Source organism: Amphiprion ocellaris, chromosome 9 (assembly GCF_022539595.1).
Source record: "Amphiprion ocellaris isolate individual 3 ecotype Okinawa chromosome 9, ASM2253959v1, whole genome shotgun sequence".
Classification (NCBI taxonomy): Eukaryota; Metazoa; Chordata; class Actinopteri; family Pomacentridae; genus Amphiprion; species Amphiprion ocellaris.
The window spans coordinates 13,827,854-13,855,613 of record NC_072774.1 but is presented as its reverse complement, the minus strand read 5'-3'; the positions used below and the strand labels follow the sequence as shown (position 1 = coordinate 13,855,613).

The 27,760-nt window shown below is 41.8% G+C and overlaps 4 protein-coding genes and 1 pseudogene across 5 annotated transcripts; 1 reads left to right on the top strand and 4 right to left on the bottom strand.

The window, feature by feature from the left end:
* Window positions 1-114: 114 nt before the first annotated feature.
* On the bottom strand, window positions 115-10,705 carry LOC111577912 (uncharacterized). 2 transcript variants are annotated; one of them, XM_035954698.2, is made up of 6 exons: window positions 8,404-10,705; window positions 8,149-8,241; window positions 7,103-7,963; window positions 1,474-6,972; window positions 1,241-1,327; window positions 115-1,153 (listed from the first exon to the last, which is right to left on the bottom strand). In XM_035954698.2, the coding sequence occupies exons 1-3, from the start codon at window positions 8,446-8,448 to the stop codon at window positions 7,427-7,429; spliced, it is 675 nt and encodes a 224-aa protein (XP_035810591.1). In that variant the 5' UTR covers window positions 8,449-10,705; the 3' UTR covers window positions 115-1,153; window positions 1,241-1,327; window positions 1,474-6,972; window positions 7,103-7,426. The 2 variants fall into 2 exon arrangements, with proteins under 2 accessions (XP_035810591.1, XP_023140191.1); XM_023284423.3 differs by having other exon boundaries at window positions 116-1,153; window positions 1,241-6,972.
* On the bottom strand, window positions 635-1,518 carry LOC111577913 (transcription factor HES-2-like). The gene is made up of 3 exons (XM_035954705.2): window positions 1,474-1,518; window positions 1,241-1,327; window positions 635-1,153 (listed from the first exon to the last, which is right to left on the bottom strand). Exons 1-3 carry the CDS (start codon window positions 1,516-1,518, stop codon window positions 635-637), a joined length of 651 nt encoding a protein of 216 aa, XP_035810598.2.
* Window positions 10,706-10,847: 142 nt separating the features above from the next.
* On the bottom strand, window positions 10,848-18,412 carry pbx2 (pre-B-cell leukemia homeobox 2). Its single transcript, XM_023284454.3, has 8 exons — window positions 18,171-18,412; window positions 17,440-17,513; window positions 15,791-16,035; window positions 14,717-14,907; window positions 14,047-14,182; window positions 13,736-13,877; window positions 13,340-13,434; window positions 10,848-11,623 (listed from the first exon to the last, which is right to left on the bottom strand). Exons 1-8 carry the CDS (start codon window positions 18,410-18,412, stop codon window positions 11,543-11,545), a joined length of 1,206 nt encoding a protein of 401 aa, XP_023140222.1. The 3' UTR covers window positions 10,848-11,542.
* Window positions 18,382-25,926, top strand: LOC111577925 (G-protein-signaling modulator 1). Its single transcript, XM_023284453.3, has 6 exons — window positions 18,382-18,524; window positions 22,988-23,085; window positions 23,526-24,038; window positions 24,364-24,529; window positions 24,775-25,004; window positions 25,180-25,926. The coding sequence occupies exons 3-6, from the start codon at window positions 23,541-23,543 to the stop codon at window positions 25,318-25,320; spliced, it is 1,035 nt and encodes a 344-aa protein (XP_023140221.1). The 5' UTR covers window positions 18,382-18,524; window positions 22,988-23,085; window positions 23,526-23,540; the 3' UTR covers window positions 25,321-25,926.
* On the bottom strand, window positions 18,621-21,035 carry LOC111565390 (uncharacterized; annotated as a pseudogene).
* Window positions 25,927-27,760: the final 1,834 nt, after the last annotated feature.

The following is a 27,760-nucleotide window of genomic DNA, read 5'->3' as shown; positions in this document are numbered from 1 at the left end:
TTTTAGACGGGCAAAACACGTTGTCATTCAGTGCCGTTGTCAAAGTAGAACGAACTGCCTATACGCATGGGAATTGGCACCTTTTACGCACGACTCCGTGTCAACTTGAAATTATTTCATTAGGCTATGTCAAAGTGAATTGTGCGCTCATACATTGCTATAATATGTGTATAAATAACTATATTTTTCTGAATGTTTTGACCATCTAGCCTATATTAGAGTTTTTCTAAATAAGAAGCAAAGACGATCTAGGTGCTCATTGCGTCAAACAGTGTTAAGCGTCACCACATGGTGCCGTTCACCCTCGTGTGTGGCAGCACAAGTCCACACTTCTGCTCGTTAAGACACGTGCCGGGAAACAATCACTGAAGACCTTGTTTAATGGAGTTTTCATTTTGTTTATTTACACATGCAAAATAAAATAAGTTAAGGTGCAAAAACATTTGATAGAAGACAGTCAACATGAGTTCGCCTGTACAGGCTGTAGCAGCACTTAGTGTGATTACAATATATTTACAATATTTAGCAGAAGCCGCAGAAAGCAGGAGGTCTGTGATTAATACATTGCACTGCAAAGGTCCCCAATGAACAACACGCATTATGGCCTTGAAAAGTTCTGTTTCTGAAGTGAAGATCAGGGCCAGGGTCTCCACAGAGACCGGCTGACCGGGTGGCTCTGGGGCGGGCTCTGTTTCCTCGCTCGATTCAGCACTTTGTGGGGCTGCTGGGGAGTTGTTTGGGCGTGACTTGATTCTCCGTTTGTGTGGCGACACTTTGCCATATTGACTGCAGTTGCGCACAATCTGTGCCCGGATCTGTGTATCAGCATCCGAAGAATAAACCTGGAGGACTTACTGAGAATCAAAGAGCTGGAGGAGGACGGAGCTTCAGCTCCTCTGCCTGCAGATACAGAGTCTGCAGGGGAGAAGCGAGAGGCAAACGATGCATCCAGCCTTTCTCCGAGCCACAGGCCTTTCCCTTGGGGCCCCAGGAACCGAGCAGCTCTCTGCAGGCAGGTGGAGAAACCATCTTGATAGGAGTGCTTCTGGCCTCCACCTCCAGCTCTCGTCTTGTCTCCGAGCGCAGTGTTCTGGAGGAAGAGGACTGTGTGCTCCAGAATCTCAGCTTTCTCCACTCTGCGCCGAGTCGCCTCCTAAGACAGAAATAAAGAGTTAATAAGCAGTTTCTCGAAGCAACACTGAAAATCGTGTAGTGTTGTGGGATGAACAAACTGACGTACCTGTGGCTGCAGCAGAAGAGTTTTTAGGTTGTCCAGGCTGCGGTTAATTCTCTCTCTTCTGCGTCTCTCCACCTGAGGTTTGAGACTCTACAAAGTAAAATATAAGATCAAAATCAATGAATAAAGTCACGTTAAGAGTTCCGGGCTGTGAGTGATAAATATCTCCGGAGAGGCATGCTGATATGCAAGAAAATAATTGCATTATTTCATGAAAGCATAAATGATACAAGTACCTTCTTTTTGGCCTTTGCGTCCTCTAAATCTTGGAGCATTTTCATGATTGGAGTTGAAGTTTCCAGCAGTAACTGGGTCTGTCTGTCGATCAGTCACAGCGGAATGTGAGCACACAGCTTCAGGAGGGCTTTTAATCCACAAGTGAGTGAGACTCTAGGCTCCTCCCACCTCCTCTCAGACTCACCGGTCATTGAAGTGGTCACAAAAGAAGTCAAATAAGATACATTTGACTGTTAAATATTGGTAAAATATTAAAAACTACACTTGGAAGATTTTTCTTGTGGTTTAACGCTCTCTCCACAATTTGGTAATTTGTTATGGTATGGAACAAATACAGGTTTTCATTCTTAAAGCATGAACTCAAGATTAGGAAGATAAAATATATGCATTTTATTTATTTAGGGTTTCAGGGCGTCTTTCTAATGGATCTATTTTAACACATTTGACGAGACTCTAAAGAAGAATGGATGAATGGAGGCTGAACGACGCGCCAACGGGGCTCTCCACTAATCCGCTGGCGCGTGCAGCAGGCCACACAGGTGTGAGCAGCACGCGCCTGTGAAAGGTGTCACCAGCACGTGTGACGCTTATTTCCACGTGTGACCGACATCCGCCAGGACAGCGTGAAGCTGTGACTCCCCCACGCCATTGTCATGGACGCCGGAGTGAGATGAGATTCTCTGGGAACCGAGACTGGCGTGCGTCAAAACCTATTTTTATGCGTAATTCTGTGGACGTAAAACAAAACCAAGTCAACAATGATGCAGGAAGTACTACTTGGAGCTTAGAATAAAAATAACAAAACCCCAGTGTAGAAATCCTCTGCTACAAAATTGAAGTTTACTTAAAGTACCAAAAGCACTAACTAGGCAGACATTTCAGAAAAATCGTTTAGTTTTGGACTATAACTATCAGCGTATTAATGTGTTCATCATTTTAATGCTGCAGCTGGTAAAGGGGAAGCTGATTTTAATATTTACAGTTGAACAATATGTAAATGTTCCTCTTGTAAGGAATAAAGTTTCATCTTAATCCAGAGATAAGGCCTCGTTGCAGAACAATGTATATAACTGAGTGTTTATTAAATTTGTTATGATTAATATTAACATGTAAAGCAATTAGTAATTATTGTTATGAAAAGATGCAGTGAAGTTAAAAGTGCAGTAGTGGAAGGATAAAGTAGCATTAAAAGGAATTACTGAAAAAGCTACCCCAAATGTGTACTTAAATACAATGCTTCAGTAAATGTACGTAGTTGAATTACATTGCTGCAATATAAAAATGTAACAAAACTGCTGTTTGGCGTTATTCATCATATGTTTCCAAGAATTTCATTAGTTCTATAAAAACGCCAAGAAGGGAAACTAGGCAAAGCGTAAAATCCTTTCTTTTATGAGCAGTGCTGCAAACTGTTGTCTTTTTAGTTAGTGATTTAAAACAAAGTCAACAAAAATAGTATTGGTATTATTATTGTTGTTGCTGTTGTGAATATGCAACGTAATTAGTAACTAAAGTTTAAAATAAGTGTAGTGAAGTACAATATTTCTCTCTTAAAGGTGGAGTGTCAGCATAAAGTACTGAAGCACAGTGCTTGACTAAATGTACTTAGTCTACACTACTGGAAGTCAAAAAACTGCTGTTTGTCTTTTACTTCTAATATGTTTCATAGTCTCCAGAGTCACTGAATGTTAACAACTGTGTGCGTAAAACTACTTGATGCGCAGCTTTGAAGATCAATGTAATTAAATTTAAAAGCAGACAGACTGTAGCTGTGTGCATTTATGTGTAGCCAAATGTAATTCTGGGAGATCAACGCGTGGGAACCTGCCATCCACCTTTCCTCCGGACACGTTGCGTTACGACGTATCGATTCTAGCAGGTAATAAAGTGTAAATTGAACTTCTTGCTCGAGTTTCCCATGAGAGAGACCGGGGGGAGGTGATCCCACGTCTCCATAAACTAGCGCTGAAGGTTGGTAACAAAACGCTTTCCAGACCAATTAATCCACACTTGTGCTGTCATCGGTCATCACATAAACTACCAAGAAATCCTTTTGAATATCCATTTCCAAGAAGCATAAAAGCTGTACATTTTTGTCAGGCGATGCATTGAAGGACAGCCGTTCCACACCTAAAATCCATCCTTTTACGCACGAGTATTTAAACGAATAGTGTTAGTTACAGAACTTTTCTTGTCACAATTTGTCTGAATGTCACACGCGTGTTGTGTCTGGGAACGTGAGCTTCACCTCTCCTTCAAGCACACTTTGCAAATAATGTATCAGTTTTAACAGGTAATAAAGTGAGGCTCGAGCTTCCTGCTCCAAAATCCCACGACGAGAAACAGACGGAGGACTCTCTCCCACTCTCACACCCATCCAGCATTTGTCTGCGTGTTGCTTTGTGTCACATGGCAAATGTGCACACACTAAAGTCCATTTATTCATTGTCATTTTGGAAAGCCTTGGACCATTTGCTTTACGCACCTAGAAAGCAGTCACCTTTTGCTGAGGTGGAAAAATGATTCAAATTCTTTGAATCGATAAAAGTGCAGACATAAAATGTAAAAACACACATTGACGTACTTAATTTGGTAATCCCATTCAAAAAAAAGCGTCCAGAGACATTATCAGAAAAATATAGTTTAAGTATTAATAGTAACGTGCCGTGTGAATTAATAGGAGGTAATTGTATGCAGGTAGTTTTGTCTCGAAGTACAAAATCGAGGGGTCAGGTCCCTCCTAAGGGTCACCCTGTAGATTACTAATGGGGAGACAAAAGTAGAAAATGTTATAATATGCTAACACGTTTTCATTTTGGTTGTTTCTTTGACCTAATAACAGAAATGTTAAATAATTTGACGTGGCTTGGGCCTTTATCGGTTATCTACACAAAACAATTACAGAGGTTTAGAGGGGAAATGTTCTTTGGTGAAATAATGAATATCTGAAACATGACAAGGGGCTCCATACAAGCCCAAAAGGCTATAAAATCTAATTTTATTAAGTGACTAGTAACTACATCTGACGCTTAAATACATGCAATAGAGTAAAAATACTTCCCTCTGAAATGCAATGGAGTAGAAGTACAAAGTAAAATACACATACTCAAGTAAGTTCAATACTTTAAAATACTACCTAACAAAACTTTCACTGAGTAAATCTACTCCGTAACCTCCCATTTGGGCTGGTTTATCAACTTATTCTTTCCATCTATTCCATGAATCAAATAGTTTGACGCGCACTGTGAAGAGCTCAAAATGACCTTTTACTACCGACTTTAATGATCCACTATGGCCGTCAAAATATGCAGATAATGATATCCATGGTAGATTTATTCCACATATTCATCATGGGAGAGAATCGTGTCTCTAAAATCTACGAAGCCCTTTGATCCCCTCTGCAGACCCGCGTTGTAGGTCCGGCAGCACACGACCAATTCACACCTTTTCACACAAGGCGTCACAAGTGACGAACTTCATTACAAATTACAATTTCAAAGAGGAATTGTGACTTAACAGCTCCCCAAGAATAACGAGAAAATAATTTAAATTACTGGAAATTATCAGTGGATTCCCTATTTATTTTGGACTCATACTACTTTATGGCAAGCACCCGAACCTTCATCTGGAAAGACTTGAAACAAATAAACCTATATAAGCCGGGAATATAATAATATACTTCTAGAAATGCAGTTTTATCTCCACTTAAAGTCACACTTACAGCCAGCAGCATTTAAATGCAATGAAATTAATCTGACAGAGACATAGAAACTGCAGTGATTTGCATTTCCAAGAAATATTGACTGTTCCAAATGCATTTTCTTCTACGGATTCAGGCCACGTCTGGGTTTTAGTCAAATGAGTAACTACAACAAACTAGAAAAAGGTGGCCCGACAGAAGCATTAAACATTGTACCGAGAAAAGTGTGCTGAAACGTTCCTACTGAGCTCAAGAAAGAGGTGAAATTACAAAGCAGGCCTGGTGCGTAATTTGCATTTGAGTGACCAGTGTGCGTAAAGTGTGTGTGTGAGAACCCGAAAGCCGGCAGTGCTCCACACACACACTTCTTTTAATGATGTACTAATTCCAGCAGATAATAAAGGTGCAAATGGGCGCGTCTGTCTCTGTTTCCCATGAGAACGAAGCAGAAACTCGTCTCCCATGGGAGCGAGCCGCAGCCAGTCAGTTTGAAACAAGTAAATACGCTAAAAATAAACACATAGTTTGTTTATGAAAAGTATTCTCTTAGTGTGATACAAGACTACGCTTTACTGACTTTGCCAATCACATTCACCTCTACAGTATGGATTCAGTCATTCAATTTTATCCCAACCGAATACACCAACTTTCCTACATATAAATCGCAGTTATAATGAATTTATACCCCTGTAGGACCTGACGATGCCCATATTTAACACAATTTTAGCAAGAAGGTTTCACATTTTTCCCACAGCGTTTGACACATTTTCCTGGTGTTATTAACTAACTGGACATCAAATTCCTGAAAATAAAAGTGTCTTTTTGCCGCTTCCATTTCCATTCAAATATTGACTTTTCTGCGGGAAAATCACTAACAAGACAACTAGGACAAGTGAAGGCCAAATGTATGTATGATGGGAACTCAAAGGGATGCAAGAGGTGTGAACACACGTTTTGCTTCCTGTGCGATGACACCAGACACGCGTGGAAAACAAATGGCCTCAGAGCAGCTGGGGGTGATGCTGGTTTGAGGATAAATGATAATTACAATGACAACAAACGCAAACATGCGCTGGGAAGGTTTTCAGATTATTCAGCTTGATTTTGTCGTGTGTAGCAAGAAGTTATTTTCCATGATCTTGAAGGGGACTAGAACTTCTGCTTGTTGTAAAGCTGTGAAACTAATCCTGGTGCATTCAAAGTAAGTTTGAAATGAACTCTGTCTACAGTCACATGTGGCTTCAGGTAGAAGCTGATGATATAAGAATTATGGTGAATAAAACAACAAGAAAAGATGAATGGAAGCAAACTTTTTTTATTTTTGAGTTCAGTTTCCTTGGCTCATCCTTGATAATATTATCCCTTTCCCTTCACCTACTATCTTTGATGTCTTTGAAGTGACAATTATAATGAGCTCTTTCATTACATGACCACAAATTCACACCTGAAGGACGTAGCTCTGCAGGAGGCCGAGCTCCACACCTGATTCAAACTAAAAGGAGCTGTCAGACAAAAGGCCTGCAGGTTGTATCTCATTTTAAAAGAATCACTTGACATAGCTTTTTTTTTTGCATTTTGAAAAAAAGGTTTTATTTTTTTCATATTAAAAAAAGAATACTGCTCACCATAGGGAGACATCCAGAATAAATTAGTGTGCAAAATAGACAAGATATACATCTAGAGAGGATACAAATGATTTTGTAAACATGTCAAACCTGCCAGCAAACATCACGTCACACAGGTGAATGTGAGGGGCTTCGTGGGGCTCTCCCAGCCTCAAACCCTTGCGGTCCCACACCTGGAAATGTGACGGATGGACACTCAATCATTATCCACTTCAGTATCTTGAATCATAACAGCAGATGTAGCAGTGGGTGTTTATCAGTGCATAAAAGAGGACAGAATCCCCTCAGCTCCTCGCCACTTACCTCTTCACTTGCTCTTCAGCGCAGCAGCTGGACGGCTGGGATGATCCAGCTCGGGTGTGTTCCTGCCTGGGAGAGTCCCTGTGCCTGTGAGCAGGTTAGACGGCTGCCCCACTGACTGAGCTCATTAAATAAGAGTAGTGAGTCAACCCTATCACACATACAGCACATGTACAAATCAGATATTTACAGTATTTACAGACTTCGAGGTTATGAGCTTTCACAAGACTACAATGCAAATATTCTGTCAGGAACAACATATATATGGAACCAGGGAATATTGATGAGTTGTGAGTCATTAGCAGTTCTGAAGTCACTGCCTGATGATCAGGGCCAAGGTCTCCACAACGTCTGGCTGGCCGGGCAGCTCTGGGACGAACTCTGTTTGTTCGCTCGTCTCTCCACTCTGATCTCGAGCTGACTTTGTCTCTGAGGCTGCTGGGGAACTCCGGGGAAGCTTTGCTGCGCTACAAGTCGGTACGGATGAGCACAACTGCTCCCAGCGACGGCTTGTGCGTGCAATTTGTGCTTGGACTTCTGCTTCAGCAGCCGAAGAATCGACTTTGATTGCGGCAGAGAGGCGGAGGTTCTTCTCTGGACGGCTGCACAGTCAGAGTCTGAACGTGCGAAGCGAGCTGCGAAAGATGAATCTAGGACAGATCCAAGCCACAAGCCTTTTCCCTCAGGTCCAAGGAACTGAGCAGCTCTCTGCAGGCAGGTGGAGAAACCCTCTTGGAAGGAGTGTTTCTGGCCCCCACCACCTCCCCCTCCTGCTCTGGTCTTGCCTTCTTTTGCAGTATTCTGGAGGAAGAGGACTGTGTGCTCCAGGATCTCAGCTTTCTCCACTCTGTGCTGAGTCCCACCCTGCAGGAGAGCAACAAGATGAGTTCATTTATTGTCTATCTACTGACAACAGTAACACCCCTGAATGGATACTGAGGTTTGGTCTGTGCATATAGTTATTTTTTTCATTTTAACTTGGGTTAAAAGATGGTTTATGAATAAAAGACACATGATGTGCAAGAGCATTCAGAAGTTTTTCTCTTTACCTGCTGGGGCTCCTGCAGCAACATGGTCCTCAAACGATCCAGACTGCGATTCATTCTCTCCCTTCTACGCTTCTCCACCTGAGATTTTATCAACTAGAAGCAAAAAGATAGACAACAATATGAGAGCAATTTTAATGTATGTTATTGAAATTACTAAAATTACTCCAAAATACAGTTTAGCTAAACCATTTCATTCACTCTCAATATGAATGTATAAAAACAACGTATACCTCATGTATTTGAGTAAAATTTTACCTTTCTCTCGGTTGTGGCATCCTCTGTTTCCTTTAACAGCTTCATAGTAGCCGATGTTTGGAGTGATGAGCTTCTCTCTTCGGGTCGCTCCTTTTATGCCTTCAGACTCCTCCTGCTGTAATGCCACATCTTACAACCCGATCCGCCCCCCTGTAGCCGCCCGTCCACCCATAAACCCCACCTCCTCCTGCAGGATATTTGGGCATATAATTTCTGTCTTTCTTTTTCAGCACAGTAATTACACAAGCTTTAATTAAATTAAATTAAATAATTGAATTAGCCTTTTCTAGATGGCACCATCTCCCAGTACATCAGTTTCACAAAACCCTATCGTGCGTAAAAACCATGCGTAAAAGCTATGCGTAAAATCCCTGGAATTTATACGATGTAAAATGCATCCTCATCATATGGTACATTTAACCTCTGAACTGCCTTCTTTTGATTTGGTGCGTATTTTGGAAAAGCTGCTAACTCTCAGCCCTCTGTGTGCTTGATAACTGGAATCAACTTCCGAATAATCCTTGACTGCTGCAATTGAGATTATCGACTCTGGGGACTGGATATTTCTTTTGCACGATGAAAACGACAAAACAGAAGTCGCATTATAATATGTAAAACTGTAAAAGAGACAGTAATCTATACTCTTATTAAATATTATATCCTGCTACATTATCTTGGTTACATTTTTCCCACCTCACGTTCTATTTCAATAGGATTAGCAGTTTTCCAATGCTAATTTGTGGATAACGGAGCCCCTTGAATGCGCCGCTGCGCCTTTGAGAGCGCATGAACTGTCCATGCACCATGATTTGAGTGCGACTCACAAAAGGAGTCGACACTTCCATCCATCTGTTTTCGGGTTTATTAAGGCCACACAGTTTCTAGCATCGTCCATTCATGATGGTGTAAAACTGAGAAATTATAGCCTACGAACTGTTATCTGCACGTCTTTCTTTTTTCCCTTCTTGTTATTCATTTTCGCTTAACGCCAACTGTGCGCTCACTTATGGCGAGTGCCAACACCTCCTCATTCACACTTGCCACCTTTGCATTTGTTAGTCCGTCCGTCTCCAGGTTGAAGGGGGGTCCGAATGATCTGCATTCACACCTTGGTGTCAGAGCAGACCACACGCGCCAGTTGGGCCACTGTCTCGTGCTGCATGTCGCGCCATTTAGCGCCGCGTTTGTTCCACCTGTGCGCGTAAAAAGCCTTTGATGCTGCGGAGCACCGTGGGAAAGACGAGCGGTGGCGGCGGTGACGCACACGTGACAGGTTTTTCATTAAACTGTTGAAGCCTTTGATGATGCAGGTTAATTAACATTCTTTAATTAGGCTATAGGTGGGGAGCATTACAATAAAACCCAGTAACTAAACACGCCATGTGATAACTTTGTCTCAACTTAACCCTTCGGTTTATTGAGAAAGTTTTACTGCATAAAACTGAGTAATTAATATTTGCTGCTCCAGTTACAACAAAAAATGGCATAAAACCAATATATTCAAGTTCTTTAAGAGAATTTGGCTTCATTTGATATATGTATATTTGTTATATATATGTGTGTGTGTATATATATGTGTATATATATATATATACACACACACACACACACACACACACACACACACACACACACACACATATATATATATATTTCATATTATATAACCAACTTGCTGTCATTTTACAGTTTTTGTTAAATTACGATTATATACTAGTAAAATCACAGAAAAAACTCTTAATTTACATATTATCTGTATAAAAAAAAAGGCACAAACTGTAAACAATCTCCATATAAAAAAATCTGCACTTTATTCTTTTGGAGTTTTTGTATTTTTCTTACTGCCTTTTAATCAGCAATAATATCAACATATTACAGGCGTTTGTTATTATTGGAAATACCTGTTATTTCACAGATTTCTTGTTTTGATCAATAACTTTCGAAATCACAGAAAAACGTATTCACGTTGACCGAAAAAAGGTGAAAATATCAAACATCTGTACTTTTACAAATGAATTCCATTCTTCCATTCTTTCCATGACATTCTTTTACAATGACCAAAAAATTTGTTTTACTGTATTTAAATCAGCAAAAATGTCATTATATTACAGATATTCCCCATTATTTTGACTGTTTTTACAGTTGTTGAATGTAACAGTATTCTATTGTTTTTGCTGTTACAGTGTATATAATTTCAGTAAAAAATAATGTTCTGTGGAATATCAAAGCTATGAGCACCATAAATCAAATCCCATTTACCACCTTCGTATTGAGGTAAAGTCAATATAAATACCTGCACATACAAAATTGAAAATATATACACTACCAGTAAAGTTGAGAGAAAACATTGACATATTCTTTGTAAACTGAGTGAATCAGCCCTTTATTCTGTTCTAGTACTTCTAGTTTTTAAACCTACATAAATCAGACTGATCACCAGCTGGTTGTGAATACAGAGAGTCTTTATTGTAAAAGAGGTAGAGAGAATACAGTTTCACTGTACAGAAAAAAAGACAGCACTGTTGATATACTCATTCAAACCATTAATATGGACTCAGGCACGCCTCATTCATTTTACAGGGACACATAAGCCCAGTACAAAAACAAAAACAAAACAGAGAAACAAACACACAAATTCTTTGGATTTTTCTCTATTGCCCTCTCATTCACTAAATGCATTCTCTCTTTCTGAGCTGTTAAAAAGAAAATAGTCGCAGTGCTAATAATAAAAGCAATAATATTAATAATAATAATGATATAGTGTGCTAAAAACAATGATAATGCAGTCCCTCCCCTCCCCCACCCCCAACCACAAACACATCTCTGTAACATGTCAAAAGTAGTGGAAAACAAACCCTACAATCCCAATAATAAAACCACACCTGCATGCACACGACACACTCACACACACGTTCACGCTACCATCTGTGCACCCAGCTAATCATACAAACGTAATAACGAGGGACGCCGAGCGGTAAGAAAGAGAAAAACGTAACATACATTTAAAAATAACCAAACCAAATGAACAACATACAAAAAATTACAACTGCAGCCAGGTGGGAAGTGTGATATCATTCTTTCTGTCTTCACCGTCGTCAATCTTTCCGTCGCTGTCGTTCTGTGCCAGTGGGCAGGGCCATCAGTCAGAGTTTTCTGAGTGGTCGCTGTGGGGAGAAGTGCCAGACGGGGGCGAGTTTCGACCCTGCCAGTTTCCATTAGCCTGAGATATTGAAAGTAAAAGAAGAAACAAAGAAGAGGGTGTTAGATGGCAATGTGTAATGTGTGACTCATGCCTGTGTTATTTATTAGCATCATCTCTGAATTAAACCTCTTGATCACTAACACTCAGACATCTGTTTGTTGAAACAAATGCCAATAAATTCCCACAATTCTTGACATCAAAAAATTTGTGAATTAAAAACAACAAAAAATGCTGCACACAATGTTTCAATGGACAAAACAATATATTTTAGCAGAATAAATCTTAGTGGCAGTAGTACCACCCAGTTCACTGTGTTAGCCTAAACCAGCTAACGTTAGCTTTTGTATACACTGTGTGTAAAGCCTTGTCACAACAAATGCAGCAATTCACAAACAATGACTAACATATCAGGATGTGAAAAACATGTTGTCAATATAAAGTAAAAACTGAAATGCGCTCACCTTGATTTCTGCATACAGACCTGGTGTCTATCTTTGAGCTGGTCAGATAAATTTGAGATGTTTCCTCCTTAAATGCTCCATGACACCATTTGCATTCAAGGTTTTGGTCATCTATTACTTCTTGATCAATGACTCAAACTACTATACATGGCACTAATCTAAGATAGGCAATCAATCACAACACACACTATTTGGCTTTGTCTTGTCCAAATAGTGTTTCATTTTGAGGCTATGCATTTGAACACAATGGTTCTTTGTTCAAGTTCAGGTTCTTCATGGAAACACTATCCCCTTTCATACAGCCTGTTGAAGCTGTACGACTGCCTGTATTTTGCCTCGCCGTTATATGTTTCAGGTAAAGAGACGAAAACAGAGGGGGGGATTGTTGTTGCACCTTCAAGGCAGCAGCGGAGGAAGAAACACAGCTGTATTGATGTTTGTGTGCAACCAAGTCAACATGGTGTGACAGCATAGTAGACATGAATGGTGTTTGGTTACACGTCATGAACTTCTGAGGCAAAAGCAGCACTATTAGGGTTTTTTTCTGAAGTCTTTGTGTGAAGTAAATTAACATCGAAAGGACCCACTGACATTCAGGTGCAGTCTGCATTGTATAAAGTGGGTACTGGAGGCTTAAACCGCAAGTCTGTATGGAAGGAACTATTGTAATTCCTAAATTTGTGACCTTCCAAAAACCATGTAGATCTACACCAATAACAAAGTCTAACATAAGTGCATTACACTGTGATGATATTGTTGACACTGCTGAACTGCGATGATGCCCTGTCTTGAGCAGGTTTAAAAGCTGGTTTTAATGAAATTAATTGAAAACAAAGTTTGCTTGAAAGGAATTCAATCTAAAAACTTAAGTTGTGTGTCTAGAAATAGTTGCTAGAATTGCAAATGTTTCCCTTTTAGCCTGTTATTAAAGGCAAACTTCAGTGCTGGGAACATGGAAAAAGTGGTATTTATTACAGTATTAGGATAAGTTATTGTACATTTTTTTCCCATTGTTAACAAATATAATGAAAACACCTAAATCTGTAAACTTCCTGATATTTCCACCTTGTCTGTATCTCTCAGACTCCTATATAAATATACCAATGGAGGTCTATGATACAAGAGGAACAACATATCAAGCTTTGGCAACAAATACTGTACTTGTTGGGAGATCAGTCCATTGCTGGTTTGGATCTTTTCAGACAGAAAGTAAAATATCACCACTCTCATCTTTTACACATGTGTGTAACAACTTAATAATGGTATAAAGTACCTGCACTCCCATTTGGTAGGCAGACTGCTCGCCGTTCACAGGTGGAACCCCGAGGAACAGGTCAGCTGACCCAGACAAGGAGAAGGACCCCGAGCCTAAAGAAAAACAGAAACAGAAGAGAAACGTCATCAGTCACTTGTAGTAGGCGTGTTTTCTATAACAACATTAGCAGTCTGTGCTTTAGCTAATGTACACGTCAATCAGCTGGCAAGTTGTAATTTACAAATATCTGACATCTTATAGACAACTGTTAAGTAGTCGTCTGTGTAGACAGCTCATCAGTGTGACTCACAACTACCAGACGGCCAGAAACTGACGCAGAGACAGGTGTAGCAATTTATTTCACTGCCTCAAGGTGTGTAGCTGCATATAACTGGTGTCATTGCCTCCCGATACCTGTGGAGTTGGGAGTGTGCGGGGAATCATCGCCCTGTCTGGCCCCGAGGGCTGTCTTCATGGCATAGAGGTTGGCCTCCTCTTGGAACTTGCCAATATTTTTCTTGTAGCGGATTCTCTTGTTGCCAAACCAGTTGGAGACCTGGAAAATATATATATATTAAACCTGGAGTAGTAGATTTAAAATGACCTACAAAGGTTAGCTGCTATTTTACTGTTAACAATGAATGTCTCTGATGCTGTCAGAACATCAAAAGCATCCAGCAACACATCCTTGCTGTTTGCTTCCATAAGTACGCTCAGAGAATTACCTGAGAGACGGTGATTCCACACTGTTTGGCAAGTTCCTCTTTGGCTTCTTCACTGGGATACGGGTTGGAGAGGTGGGAGTAGAAATACTCATTCAGGACCTCTGTGGCCTGTTTGCTGAAGTTGCGTCTCTTGCGCCTGATGACACAAAGACAGGTTATGAGTATTGATTTTATTTCACTGTTCTATGTTTTGTCACAGTTACCATTTGCTCAGGGTTCCTGTGCCCCTTCTGTACACTCACACGTACAGACCTAAATGGCTAATGTTAGTCAAATCCGCTGCTCAAATGTGTATTAATTACACACATTTTACCAAGAAATAAGAATACTGACCCTAGGAGCTTTAAAATGTTAAATTAGATGCATCAGCGCAGCAGTATACTTTCATTCTTGATTTGTTATTGAAACAAAAACAACACCTGTCAAATTAGGAAGTATTTTAACAAATAGCTAGGGGAACCTTTGATTAATCTGAGTCATATTTGCTGTGATATCTGTCACAATTTGAAACCATTCTAACAGTTGTCAGAATGCAGGTAGTTGCCATCCTTCAGGTCGGGACAAGGTGGTACTTTTGCAGAACTGTAGTCAAAGCAGGTGAGTACTCATTACTCAGAAGATACACTTTAACGTCTTTATAGTAGAAAAACTACAACAACTCATCGCCCACCTGGCATCAAGGAAGCGAGACCTCAGGATCATGACGGCCTCACAAGTGCTCTGCTTCAGCTGGGTCTGGATGGAGCTGAACTTGCGGTGGATTATGGCCACCATGCGCTCGATCTCCCTCGGCGTCACGGGCCGTGTGCGCGACTGCTCCCTCAGCAGGTTCATTACATGAGTGGTGAACTCAGTGCACGCCTGGGGGAAGAGAACATAGGAGGACAGTGAACAGCAGAAATGAGCAACCAAATAAAGATATGCATCCTGTTTTCTATGAGGTTGCTATTATTTATCATATAAATTCCCATTTTTGCCAACTTGAATATTCTTGTTTTAGTAGGAAAAGAAATGCAATGTCACAATATAACACTCTGTGAATTACAGTATTATTAAGTATTAGTATTCTTATTAATGTTATTGTTGTGGTCAGTCAGCACTTAAATGCAACAGCTTTGCCAAAAACTAACACAGATGTGAATGTGTAAATGCAATTAGATTACTAAGGTCATAGCTAAAGGCAGTGTTGTACATTATGTTGAGGTGTTTATAATTATTATATCCTCTCTATTTACATAAATGATAGGGGCAAATAATAGAAACACCTCTGAATATACACAACAAACCTCTATAACCATAATCAGAACTGTGTTTTACGCAATTGTTTTCGTCTTGCTGGTAAATTTAGCATTTGAGAGACTCATAAGTTAACTCTTTTACATAAAACATTAAAGAATAGGAGCTTCTGTACATGTGCCGCAAATGTAACAGTCCATTTTAACAACTGGGGAAAGGTTTTAGTTTGTGCTGTAAGAAATACATATTCATGTGTCTGATGAGTGTATTTACAAGAGATCTGAAGCCCAAAATAGGACTTCAGTGCAGATTTTTTTGTCTAATACGGCACTTTTTGCGGTGTTTATAGCTGACACTAATGGACACACGTTTTCCCCATAAAAGCAAAGTTATGCGATGAGAACACTAGAGCTAACATGCCAATGTATTACGCCGCTGGCGGGCAGCTGCAGTAGAAGCAAGCGTGTACAGACAATGTCAGCACTCATCCCCTGTTGCGACACGGTACCTGCTCATACTTCTCCAGCTCAGTGTGGTAGATACTGCGAATCTGGCTCAACTTGCTTTTGTAGTCGGAGTGCTCGAGTGAGCTGTCAGGAGACATCCCTCCTGAGCTGGTAGCAGCAGACACAGCAGCAGCAGCACCGCCACCCTTCTCCGGCCCTGCGACACCCTCCGCCAGTAGCATGTTGTCCAGTCGCACCAGCTGAGGATCCTGAGGCTCCTCCTCCTGCGTGTTCCTCATTGATAGGCCTGTCAATACAATAAACAACTGTGTTGTGGATCAAATGTCTACAGAAGACCCTCAACCTCCCTTCCTGGGGCCTGTACAATGGATGAATTCTAGTTTCCTGTTCACTTTTGTTCAAATTCACCCTGTTATTTCAAACATTCAGCTAATGCAAATGGTGACAAAATTTATTAAAGATGTATTTAGCACCCACTTTCTTTAGTGACTGTTTTGTGCGGTAAAATTAAAAATTCCCCAGCAAAAATATTCATTATCCTCTCCTGCTGTTCCATAAATGAATGCTATGACTTTCAGGATGCTTTCACTTGTCATTACAGTTGCAAATTTAGTTTTTTCTGAGACATATATTGCAATATGAAAAAAATACAACAATTTTTACCAGATGAGTTAAACACTCCACATGGAAAGAATTACTCATTCAACAGCCATGGCGTTTTTTTAGGGGTATGCATATGTATCAAAAACACTTTTCTCTTTTTTTTTTCAAGGAGCTGAAAAACACATTTGGAACCTTTCTCATATGGTGGAACACTGGAAAATAGCAAAGTTTTTTCTACTTTAGATGGCATTCTGATCTGGCTTTGATTTGGTAAGACAGTTTTATGCTGCTAATTTAAATGGTCATTAGTTGTGCTGCCTTGTGCTACGGTAACAATGGCAAGTCTGTGGCAAAAATATTTCCATGCAACTGAGGTTGTGTTTCTTTTTGCAACCAAATCTTCATTTTCGGTGTTTGTATCCCTTGTTCATTTTGTTGTGCAGGACAATTCTGTGTTTTGTGAATTAAGTAAAAAAAAAAAAAAAGAGTATCTAAGAAGCCTTAAATTGGAATGAATGGTGTTCTATTTGACGGACTTCTCTTGTAGATTTGTCATAGAAAAGAAGAGCTGTGACAAGTATTCTTTGAGGCAGCAAAAAAAGCAGCAGCATGATATGTTTGAGTCAGTCTGTCTTGTTTCTTGTCGCACTTTCAGCGATGCAACTATTGTAAATGCACACACTGACATGGTGATGCTGAAGTGATACCATGCAGTTTGGTTATGGTTATCAACCAGATCAGCATTCTGTGAAGAAATGACCTATTTTGCACTGCAGAAACTATATTGTATGTCTGTTTGTCTAGTTGTTATCACTTATCTCTAATTATACACTAAAGAGTATTTAACATTAAAACTGTCTGTGTTACTGTTCCCTGAGCAAGTCAGTACAATGAGAGTGACTGACAACCACATCTCGTGTGTGTTTCTGTATGCATGCCATTCAGCTTGTTTATGGTTTTATTGGCATCTGATGACACAATGTCAACACGGTCTAATAAAACTGCAAGAACCCACTGCACACTCACATGAATGCACTGCTGGCTAATGGTGACCACATCAAAACTCTTGTAAACAACGCTAACGTACCAGTTTTTTCCTTGATCTCGCACAAAACGCTGAACAACGCAGGTTTCATCCGGTGACAGTTAAGTGCATGTTTCCTGCAGTACATAAAGAAAAGAGCATGACTTGTAGCTAGCATAACAAGCTAAGTGCACACAGAGGCAAAGTGACAGCAGCATGCAAATTAACCAAAACAAAAACACTAATTATGTGACTAGCTTTAGCTAGGCTAACCTAGCAAACGTTAGCTTCTGGCTAGCTACGAGATGAGGAGAGGAAAGCTTCCTGTATTCAATAGCCAGTACGTTTTGTCATATTTTCATTTGCATACGATACAGTTAAAACTTGACACACGCAGAAAATTGCTGTTTTAAGGTATAAATTAGCAGTGTCAGTTAGCTGTCAATTGTAGCATTAGCTAGTTAGCTGTAGCGTAGCTTAGCAAGCTAACAATGGCTACATTGAAAACAATCGCCGCTACAAGAATGTTGTCAATAACAGGAACGAAACAATTAGCATTTACTAAAGTAACAACATGTGGATTTGAATCCGAACAAGTTATAATACAGGACACTTTGTTTTCGTTAGCTCTCCGGCTAATTAGTTAGCCTCTGGCTGAAAAATCTAAACAATAGACTGAAGTTGAGGAAACTTTGTCACAGCGAGACTGAATCGACAAAGCAGCAAAACAAAAAAAAAACTGCTGTAGCGTCAATAATTTTAAAAATAGTGAAAAAAACAAAGTTGTCACTAACTTTGCTTGTGCCTCGTCCAAACTTTGGTCGGTGATAGTCATGATTTGCTGCAGTATGTCACCAATATCTCTGCGGGTTTCATGTCCGTTCTCTGTGCCCTCGAGGCCCGACTCCCCTCCGTCGGACCGGTGCTGGGAAGGTTGATGAACCGAGTTAAGTGCATGCATCCCGGGGTGGCCACTCACGCCGAGTCCCCGGCCGTTGGATGGCCCATTGCCCGTCAGAGGCTGCTGCTGCAACATCTTCAGCGACGCACAGTGGCGACGACTGCTGCCCAACTGCGCTCACAGAGACAACACGGCTTGATCCGAGGCATCGAGCAGAGCAGGGGCCCCTAGCGACTGTCAGGACAAGGTACAAGGCATGCAAACAGTGCTGCATGTGACAGACAAAGCCTCTCTGTGGCACCAGTGGAGCAACACTGCTCCACTGGTAACCAAAGTAACCACAGCAACAAAATCTCAAGCAAGCATAAGTTATGGCAACTGGACTAACCTCGTGTGAGTCGAAAACGTTTCACCTCTCATCCAAGAGGCTTCTTCAGTTCTGAAAGCCTGGTGGGGAGTACCAGATATTTATCCACCCGGAGGGTGGTGGCAAAAAACAAGTGGACAAAGACCCGAAACCAACAGACTCGTTAGGTGTTAATGTGAGTCGTTAGCCTTTGATGGGCGGTCGTTACCCCTCCCAGCCCTCTAGGAGGGTGGTTGGGGGTCACCTGACTGCAAGTGGGACAGATGGCTGCACCTCCTTGGGAGGGCTCTAAGAACGGCGTTGTAAGTGGGAGACAAGTGGTGTCTGAGGCCCCCTCCTCTGTTCAAAGATGGCCGTTCTAGTTTGACATGAATGGCTTCTTTTACCCCTCTCTCAAACCATCTGTCCTCTCTGGCTAGAATGCGCACCTTGTGGTCATCAAAGGAGTGCCCCTTCTCCTTGAGGTGGAGGTGGACTGCTGAGTCCTGGCCTGTGGTCGTGGCCCTCCTGTGTTGTGCCATGCGCTTGTGTAATGGCTGCTTAGTCTCTCCAATGTACAGGTCAGAGCATCCCTCATTGCACTGCACTGCGTACACCACATTGCTCTGTTTCTCCCTTGGAATTTTGTCCTTGGGATGGACCAGCTTTTGCCTCAGAGTGTTGCTGGGCTTGAAGTGTACTGGGATCTGGTGGGTGTTAAAGATCCTCCTGAGTTTCTCTGAAATTCCTGCCACATAGGGGATGACAATGTTGTTTCTCTTTTTGTGGTCCTCGTCTTTCTTATCCTCCCTGCGCTTTTTTGCTGTTTTGATAAAAGCCCAGTTTGGATAGCCACAAGTTTGAAGAGCAGAGTGAATATGTTTGTGTTCCCTTCTTTTTCCATCCGCTTCTGATGGGATGTTCTGTGCTCTGTGCTTTAAGGTACGGATCACCCCCAACTTGTGTTCTAGTGGGTGGTGTGAATCAAACAGGAGGTACTGGTCTGTGTGAGTGGGTTTTCTGTAGACCTCAATGTTGAGTTCCCCATTGGTTTCAATGCGTACCACGCAATCTAGAAACGCCAGACAGTTGTCTTGGACATCCTCTCTTGTGAACTTGATGTTTTTATCCACCGAGTTGAGGTGTTCTGTGAAAGGTTCGACCTCACCCTTCCTGATGGTGACCCATGTGTCATCCACATATCTGAACCAGTGCCTCGGGGAGTGGCCACTGAATGTTCTCAGTGCCACAATCTCCATTTCTTCCATGTACAGGTTAGCTACAATGGGGGATACAGGGGATCCCATGGCACAGCCGTGTTTTTGCCTGTAGAAACCATTGTTGTACTGGAAATAAGTGGTGCTGAGGCAAAGGTTAAGGAGGTCACACACCTGTTCGGGGGAGAGGTTGGTCCTCTCAGACAGAGAGTTGTCAAGCAACAGTTTTCTCTTTACTGTCTGTATTGCATCTCCAGTGGGAATGCAAGTAAAAAGCGAAGTCACGTCATATGAAACCATAGTTTCCTCAGGGTCTAAGCTGATTTTTCTGACCTTGTTTGTAAAGTCCATCGAGTTCCTTATGTGGTGGGGGGTGTCCCCCACCAATGGGGAAAGGATGGTGGCAAGATACTTAGCAATGTTGTATGTCACAGAGTTGATGCTGCTTACAATTGGTCTCAGAGGGGCGCCCTCTTTGTGAATTTTTGGCAGCCCGTATATGCAAGGGATAGCATCGCCTGGATAGAGTTTGTAGTACAGGGCCCGGTCGATGATCTGACCTTTCTCCAGTTTTTTGCAGGCAGTTAACCACTTTGAGTTTGTAGGTGTTGGTGGGGTCTCGTTTTAGGGTCTCATAAGTTGCTGAGTCACATAGGAGGCTGCTGACCTTTGAGTGATAGTCAGCTGTGTTAAGGATAACAGTACATCTCCCCTTATCTGCAGGTAGGATTGTGATGTTGGGATCCTTCTGCAGAGTTATCAGTGCCCGTTTCTCCTGTGCGGAGATGTTGGACGGGGGTAACTTGGCACTGGAGAGTGCTGCCGACACCTTAAGCCTGATCTGTTCCGCCTCTGTCTCTGACAACCTATTGTTCCTAATGGCTGATTCTGTGGCCGTCACCAAGTCCACCACCGGTAACTCATCTGGTGTGACTGCAAAGTTCAGTCCTTTGGCAAGGACTCCCCGCTCGGCTGGAGTGAGCTCTCTGTCTGACAAATTCTTAACCCATTTGTCATAGGTGTCCAGTTCCGCTGTTTTGCTCTGTGTGGCCGCCTGGGAAGGACTGCCGCCAGTCCTTCCTTCAGAGCTCTGTATTTTGGCCCATTCTTGTTCCCCCCTGGAACTATAGAACCGGGACTCAAGGTTCTGAAATTTCCGTGTTTGCCTTTCTTTGCCCTTAGCATGCTGCGCCATCTGTGCCACTCCCCGAGGCACTGGTTCAGATATGTGGATGACACATGGGTCACCATCAGGAAGGGTGAGGTCGAACCTTTCACAGAACACCTCAACTCGGTGGATAAAAACATCAAGTTCACAAGAGAGGATGTCCAAGACAACTGTCTGACGTTTCTAGATTGCGTGGTACGCATTGAAACCAATGGGGAACTCAACATTGAGGTCTACAGAAAACCCACTCACACAGACCAGTACCTCCTGTTTGATTCACACCACCCACTAGAACACAAGTTGGGGGTGATCCGTACCTTAAAGCACAGAGCACAGAACATCCCATCAGAAGCGGATGGAAAAAGAAGGGAACACAAACATATTCACTCTGCTCTTCAAACTTGTGGCTATCCAAACTGGGCTTTTATCAAAACAGCAAAAAAGCGCAGGGAGGATAAGAAAGACGAGGACCACAAAAAGAGAAACAACATTGTCATCCCCTATGTGGCAGGAATTTCAGAGAAACTCAGGAGGATCTTTAACACCCACCAGATCCCAGTACACTTCAAGCCCAGCAACACTCTGAGGCAAAAGCTGGTCCATCCCAAGGACAAAATTCCAAGGGAGAAACAGAGCAATGTGGTGTACGCAGTGCAGTGCAATGAGGGATGCTCTGACCTGTACATTGGAGAGACTAAGCAGCCATTACACAAGCGCATGGCACAACACAGGAGGGCCACGACCACAGGCCAGGACTCAGCAGTCCACCTCCACCTCAAGGAGAAGGGGCACTCCTTTGATGACCACAAGGTGCGCATTCTAGCCAGAGAGGACAGATGGTTTGAGAGAGGGGTAAAAGAAGCCATTCATGTCAAACTAGAACGGCCATCTTTGAACAGAGGAGGGGGCCTCAGACACCACTTGTCTCCCACTTACAACGCCGTTCTTAGAGCCCTCCCAAGGAGGTGCAGCCATCTGTCCCACTTGCAGTCAGGTGACCCCCAACCACCCTCCTAGAGGGCTGGGAGGGGTAACGACCGCCCATCAAAGGCTAACGACTCACATTAACACCTAACGAGTCTGTTGGTTTCGGGTCTTTGTCCACTTGTTTTTTGCCACCACCCTCCGGGTGGATAAATATCTGGTACTCCCCACCAGGCTTTCAGAACTGAAGAAGCCTCTTGGATGAGAGGTGAAACGTTTTCGACTCACACGAGGTTAGTCCAGTTGCCATAACTTATGCTTGCTTGAGACTTATCATGACCTGGATGACTGAGAACATCCACAGATTCACAGCAACAAAACATCTGCACAGCCTGCATTTTCAGAAAGCAGAAGTGTGTGTCTGTGTTTGTGTGTGTGTGTCTGTGTGTGCATAACAAAGAAATAAGAGTCAACTAAATAACTTCAAGATTATTACCATCCTACTTTACTAAACCTGATTTCAAGCATCAACAGAGACAGATTAAAGAAGCTACTTTTTTATACTTTCTCCTTTTCAACGTGATAATCTCACTCGGACAGCTTCTCTCACTTGTCTGAGTCTACTTCTCGTTTTAGATACAAGTCAACAGGATGTGTGCCAAAACCACAGCAGTGTCAGAAGAACTGTGCGCCTGTTTCAACATGCTGCAGTTGAGTCTGACATAATCAAGAGAACAGCAGTAAAAAAAAAAAAAGCAGCTGCCTCAAGCTGCTCTGACAGCTTTAAGTTTGCCTCAGTTTATAAAACCTTTGCTTGGAAAACACACTTGTACTTATGCATACCAGGCGCTCATTTTGCTTTTGACAGTGGTATTTCATGATAACCTGACTTGTCAGATGTGGGCAAAATAAATAGGGGTGGGCTGTGGTAAGAGGAACAGGAAGAGAGGAGACGAGAGAGAGAGAGAAGGTAGCAAGGCAGACAGAAAGCGCTAGAGCTTGTCACGTCGGCATGTGAAACTCTTCATAGCAGATCTTTTTTTTTCTTCATAAAGATATTGACAAGAGAAGTGGCAAGTCAAAAATGCTGCGTTCAGTCTGGAGTGACTTCAAAAGATGATGTTTTGAGGAGACAAAAGTCCGACAAATAAAGGTAAGGGTGAAATTTACATTTGCTATGTGTGGTAGACAAAGTAACTTTTGTTGTGGGGAAAATGACGTGGGGATCTATCTGTCAACAAGAATTAGAGTAACATTTCTGGCAAATAGAAGTCATCAATCAGCAGCAAGAAATTGACATCTGCTCTGATTACACTGTCACACATCTTTGTTTTCATGCGGCTAACAGGAATATATGACTTATTGTTGGATTTTCAGCTTAAACATCTGTAGCCAGTAGGCTAGAACCTGCCAAACTGGTTTCTCATACATTTCTAAGGAAGAAAAACACAACTGCTCTGTTGTAGTCTTCACGTCTGTTAACACGTCTATGACAAACAATTTTAGAGCTGTTTGCTGTTTTCTATGGATGTATTTACAGTGAAACAATAAGATCTTTGACCTAGCCCCTGCTCATGTTTATCTTCTTGTCAGGGTTTGACTCGATTAATGGATCACACAGAGACCAAAGTTGAAATGGCTGAAGAGGAGCTGCTGGAGTCTCTCGTCATCACTGAAGACCGAGACACGACTGAAACTGACGCTGAGAAAGAGGCAGCGAGCTGCTCAAATGCCGTCGTACAGAGCTGTAGTGAAGAATCTGCTCCCAAAGAGAAAGAGAAACAGACAGGAGAGTATGATAATCCAGAAGATACAGCAAGTAAATTAAATTTAAAAGAGCAAAGCTTGGTGAAACAAAAGAACATGGAGGAAGACAATACCAAAGAGGATAAACCAGAGGACACAAATGATGGACAGAACAGAGATGATAATGAGGGTGAAGTGCAGACACATGAAGTCATGATGATTAAAGAAAAAACAGAGAGACCCAGTGACACAGAGGATGAAAATGTCACAGAAAATGACCCTCAAGTGGACACAAGGAGGTTAAACTCTTCTGAGGAACAACCTGAAGGGGGGCTGAACCAAGAGGAGGATCCAAAAAAGGTTGAGAAAATGTTTTATTTCAATTTAGTCTTATCTAGTGCCCTGGTATTTTCTCTCTAGGTCACATAGTGTACAAAGTGTTTATAATCTGCTCGACCTAACCAACCAGCCACCGTGTACGAGAATGATTTTTAAAAAAAAACAAAACAAAAAAAACAGTCTCGCAGTGGAAAAACAGTGGGTATCATTTTATTACAGAGCATGTGGGAGTACGTAGGAGTTGAGTGAAGTCTTTTGCTTTGCCAACAAACAGTCTGTGCCACTCACTCAGAAACCTTTCCTCTCTCCCTCATTCTTTCTCTGCCACCTACCTGTGTTTTCTCAGGCTCACCGGTTAACCCCTGACTTTCCAGAGGCGCTGTACGAGCTGCTGTGCACCCTTCAGGAGGGGCGACGGCTCAATGATCAACGCTGCTCCTTCAGGATGGAGAGCGGGATGAGGCGGAGGAGGTGCCACTCCGAGCCCAACACCACCAAACCAGCCAACAGAGGTGAGAGCGCTTCGAGACGGCTGTACTCTGTTTTGCAGCATTAGCATGATGAACGCTGTTGCATTTGTTTCCATGTCATGATGCTGACTCATGTTGATGAAACAGAAGAAACATAAAACTACCCATTCTCCGTGACTCAGGAATGTGTTGAAACTCCATGTTTCCATGTCTTTCCTTGACCACTGACCGCTTAAAGTCTCCTCCTATGTAACCATTAAAGCTGTTTTCTCTCATTTTCTTCTCAGTCGTCTTTTCCTCCATGACTTCGCTGCAGAAAGAGGAGTTTTTTGAGCTGGTGGCCACTGCACAGGCCCGCCGGCTGGATGATCAGAGGGCGCAGCTCGAAAGGTCTCCACCACCAAAACCAAAAGCCAGAAGTTTCAGAGGCAGCATAAAACAACTCTCTTTTGTGAAAAAGCCTGTGCCAGTTCCTGTGCCTAAAGAGGATCTCTATAATATGATTCTCACCACACAAGTAAGCAACTAGTACTCCATGTTTTTTTTTTTTTATGACCTAAGGCATTGTCAGCTTTGTTTCTTAGAAGTGCACAAAAGACAGCCTGCAAACTTTAGTGATGTGCCCACTTCAGTGTAGAGTTGTAGACATCAGTTCAGATTTTTTTACTTTGCCATTTTTCGTCCTGCAACAGGCCCAGGGCCGGCTGGAGGACCAGCGCAGCAGGGCTCCAGGGCCCATGGATGACGAGGACTTCTTCTCCCTCCTCCTGAGGGTTCAGGGGGGACGCATGGACGAGCAGAGGACTGAACTACCACGCTTGCTGCAAACCTGAGATGGAAAAACAAGAAACTGTGGGGGCTACTGTTGGAGCCAGCCAGTATTGTTGCCTTTTTGCTATAACTTCCTATTTGTTGTTTAGGGAACTGTCATCCATTTTGATAGTGTTGATCAGTGTTAAAGTTGTAGCAAAAACGCTAATGTTTGAGCAACAGAGCTTTTAATGTGACTTAAGGGGCGTTCCTGAAGAGAAGTTTACTTCCAGTTAGGCTTTATTTTTCCTAGTGAATAGGATTAGTAGATATGCTTTGTTACTGGGAAATCTTGTATTTTATTGAATTATTTTATTTGCAATGAGCTGTTGAAGGGTTGCAGTGTGTGTGCAGGTTCTTAATGTGGAGGAGGCGGTCTGCTGATCTCTGTTGTTCTCCTTATCTGAGCAGTAGATATAGTGATTAAACATGGCGGGGCATTAGTGGTAAGGAGGCAATAGCTCCAAAGCCACATAGTGCTTGACTGTATGCAGGTAATAATTCTCCTCCATGAAATAAACCAAATGTGCAGTTGAGAAATATGGCTTTATCAGTTTGTCCAAAATACCACTGGACAAAAGGAACATTTACAAGAATGAATAAACCTGTTCTGTTGCCCTCATCATTAACCATCATTGGTCATAATTCCACAAACTGCCTCCTTAAAATATGTTTTCACAGAAAATGAAACTTTTCCATTGTAATCGATAAGCATGTGATGTTCTGTTTGGTGAGCAAACACAGCAAAGATAAAGGTGTTAATTTTTTATAGAATGAATAGACTGAAAACAGACGTTATCTCAGAGTTCCGCATTTTTTGTATACATGACCAAGTCCTTTTTATTGTAAGTCAATCATCCAAGGCAAACAACAGATACTTATTGAACACCGTACTATAGGCATGTAGTGTTTTTTTTATACAGTCTTTAAAAAAATAGGATTTTATCTGTTAACAGTAATAATCAATGGCTGCAAAATCTATTTTTAAAATGTGAATCTCTTGTAGTATGTTTATATTTGTAATGAATAACAGGAATCAAACAAGCTTTACATGTAAACCTGGCAGTAATTGTGAAGTTAAGTGAAAATAATTCTAATTTACAGTATTTGCTGCTAAGTAGAACATGACTGTCACTCAGCACAGCCCATGACCCAATGATCCATATGACTAAAAATGCTGCAGGAAATAATCAAGGCCACTTTGTGTCAGCAACTACAGGGTCCCTCATGGAAACCTGTGACCTCCTCTAGGGTGAGTTTAGTCCACTCAGCTCAGAGGAAAGCTGTCTGAGGAAGTCCTGGTCGGCCGCATGCGGGAGGTTAGAGGTGGCAGAGGACGCCGTGTCACTTCCTTAAACAGAGGAGAATTTTGTGATGTATGATAGCAGCACTCTGACTAACAGTACTTACAGGAGGAGCAGAAGAAGAAAGCACATAAAAAAAAAGAAGGTTGTGAAAGACTGAAAAAAAAAAACGGAAGAATCGGCAGCAGGCCATCTAACCAGATCCACTTTTAAGATGGAAGTGAGTAAGTGAAGTATTTGCTCAAAGGTCAGTGTACTGATGTATCTTATTTGTTCCTGCTCAGGAAGATTACAGGCCACTTCTCAAAGAACAGATATGGAAAATGTTTGCAGTTGTGATTTATATTTATTGGCTGATTTACAGATCCTTCCAGGGTGGTGTTTAGGTTCTTCACGCAAACATAGGTCAAAGTCTGTAAAACATATAGTTCAAATTGCACACAAACAGTGCTGTGGAGATTTACTTTCTCAGTGTTATACAACTTCAAAAGTGGTTGTTCCACTCTGTTAAGACTGCATGACGGACGAAATCAGAGCAAAATCTTATTTGAGGGAAAGCTGAAGGTAATGATCACAAAATGTACCCTTTTATGTTTAAATTCAGTAACTGTAATGTACCCTGTGCCCCAGATTTTTTGGTTTTATATATATCTGCTGTATGTTGCATGAACCTGGTGTTCTATACATTCTATCCTGTGGGTTCCACCTCATCTTCCAATGAGTTCAGTCTGATTCCAACCACAGAGCCAGCTTTTTTAATCAGTTTGTTCAGACGCCTTGCATCCTTGTTTTTTATACTGCCTCCCCAGCAGACTGCCACATAAAACAGAACACTTGCTACCACAGACTGATAAAACATCTGCAGCATCTTACTGCAGATGTCTCATGATCAAGGCAAAAAAGTCAGCTCTGCCTCTTTTTGTAGATGAAGGCTACATTTATATATATATGTGTGTGTGTGTGTGTGTGTGTGTGTGTGTGTGTGTGTGTGTGTGTGTGTGTGTGTGTGTGTGTGTGTGTGTGTGTGTGTGTGTGTGTGTGTATATATATATATTGCTAATAATATATTAAAACACAATCATATAATGAAATGAATTGTGCAAAGTCTTTAAAAAAGCATAAAATTACATAAATAAACGCATAGATTATTGTGGTAAAG

Coding starts and splice junctions, on each gene's coding strand:
- pbx2 (XM_023284454.3), bottom strand. CDS start 18,412: ATGTTGCAGCAGCAGCCTCTGACGGGCAATGGGCCATCCAACGGCCGG. Junction 16,036..17,439: donor CGAGATCAAGGAAAAAACTG/GTACGTTAGCGT, acceptor TTGTATTGACAG/GCCTATCAATGAGGAACACG. Junction 13,878..14,046: donor GTGGAATCACCGTCTCTCAG/GTAATTCTCTGA, acceptor TATATTTTCCAG/GTCTCCAACTGGTTTGGCAA.
- LOC111577913 (XM_035954705.2), bottom strand. CDS start 1,518: ATGAAAATGCTCCAAGATTTAGAGGACGCAAAGGCCAAAAAGAAG. Junction 1,328..1,473: donor ACGCAAAGGCCAAAAAGAAG/GTACTTGTATCA, acceptor TTTACTTTGTAG/AGTCTCAAACCTCAGGTGGA. Junction 1,154..1,240: donor CTCTTCTGCTGCAGCCACAG/GTACGTCAGTTT, acceptor TTTCTGTCTTAG/GAGGCGACTCGGCGCAGAGT.
- LOC111577925 (XM_023284453.3), top strand. CDS start 23,541: ATGGATCACACAGAGACCAAAGTTGAAATGGCTGAAGAGGAGCTGCTG. Junction 24,039..24,363: donor AAGAGGAGGATCCAAAAAAG/GTTGAGAAAATG, acceptor GTGTTTTCTCAG/GCTCACCGGTTAACCCCTGA. Junction 24,530..24,774: donor CACCAAACCAGCCAACAGAG/GTGAGAGCGCTT, acceptor TTTTCTTCTCAG/TCGTCTTTTCCTCCATGACT.
- LOC111577912 (XM_035954698.2), bottom strand. CDS start 8,448: ATGAAGCTGTTAAAGGAAACAGAGGATGCCACAACCGAGAGAAAG. Junction 8,242..8,403: donor ATGCCACAACCGAGAGAAAG/GTAAAATTTTAC, acceptor TTTTGCTTCTAG/TTGATAAAATCTCAGGTGGA. Junction 7,964..8,148: donor TGCTGCAGGAGCCCCAGCAG/GTAAAGAGAAAA, acceptor GCTCTCCTGCAG/GGTGGGACTCAGCACAGAGT.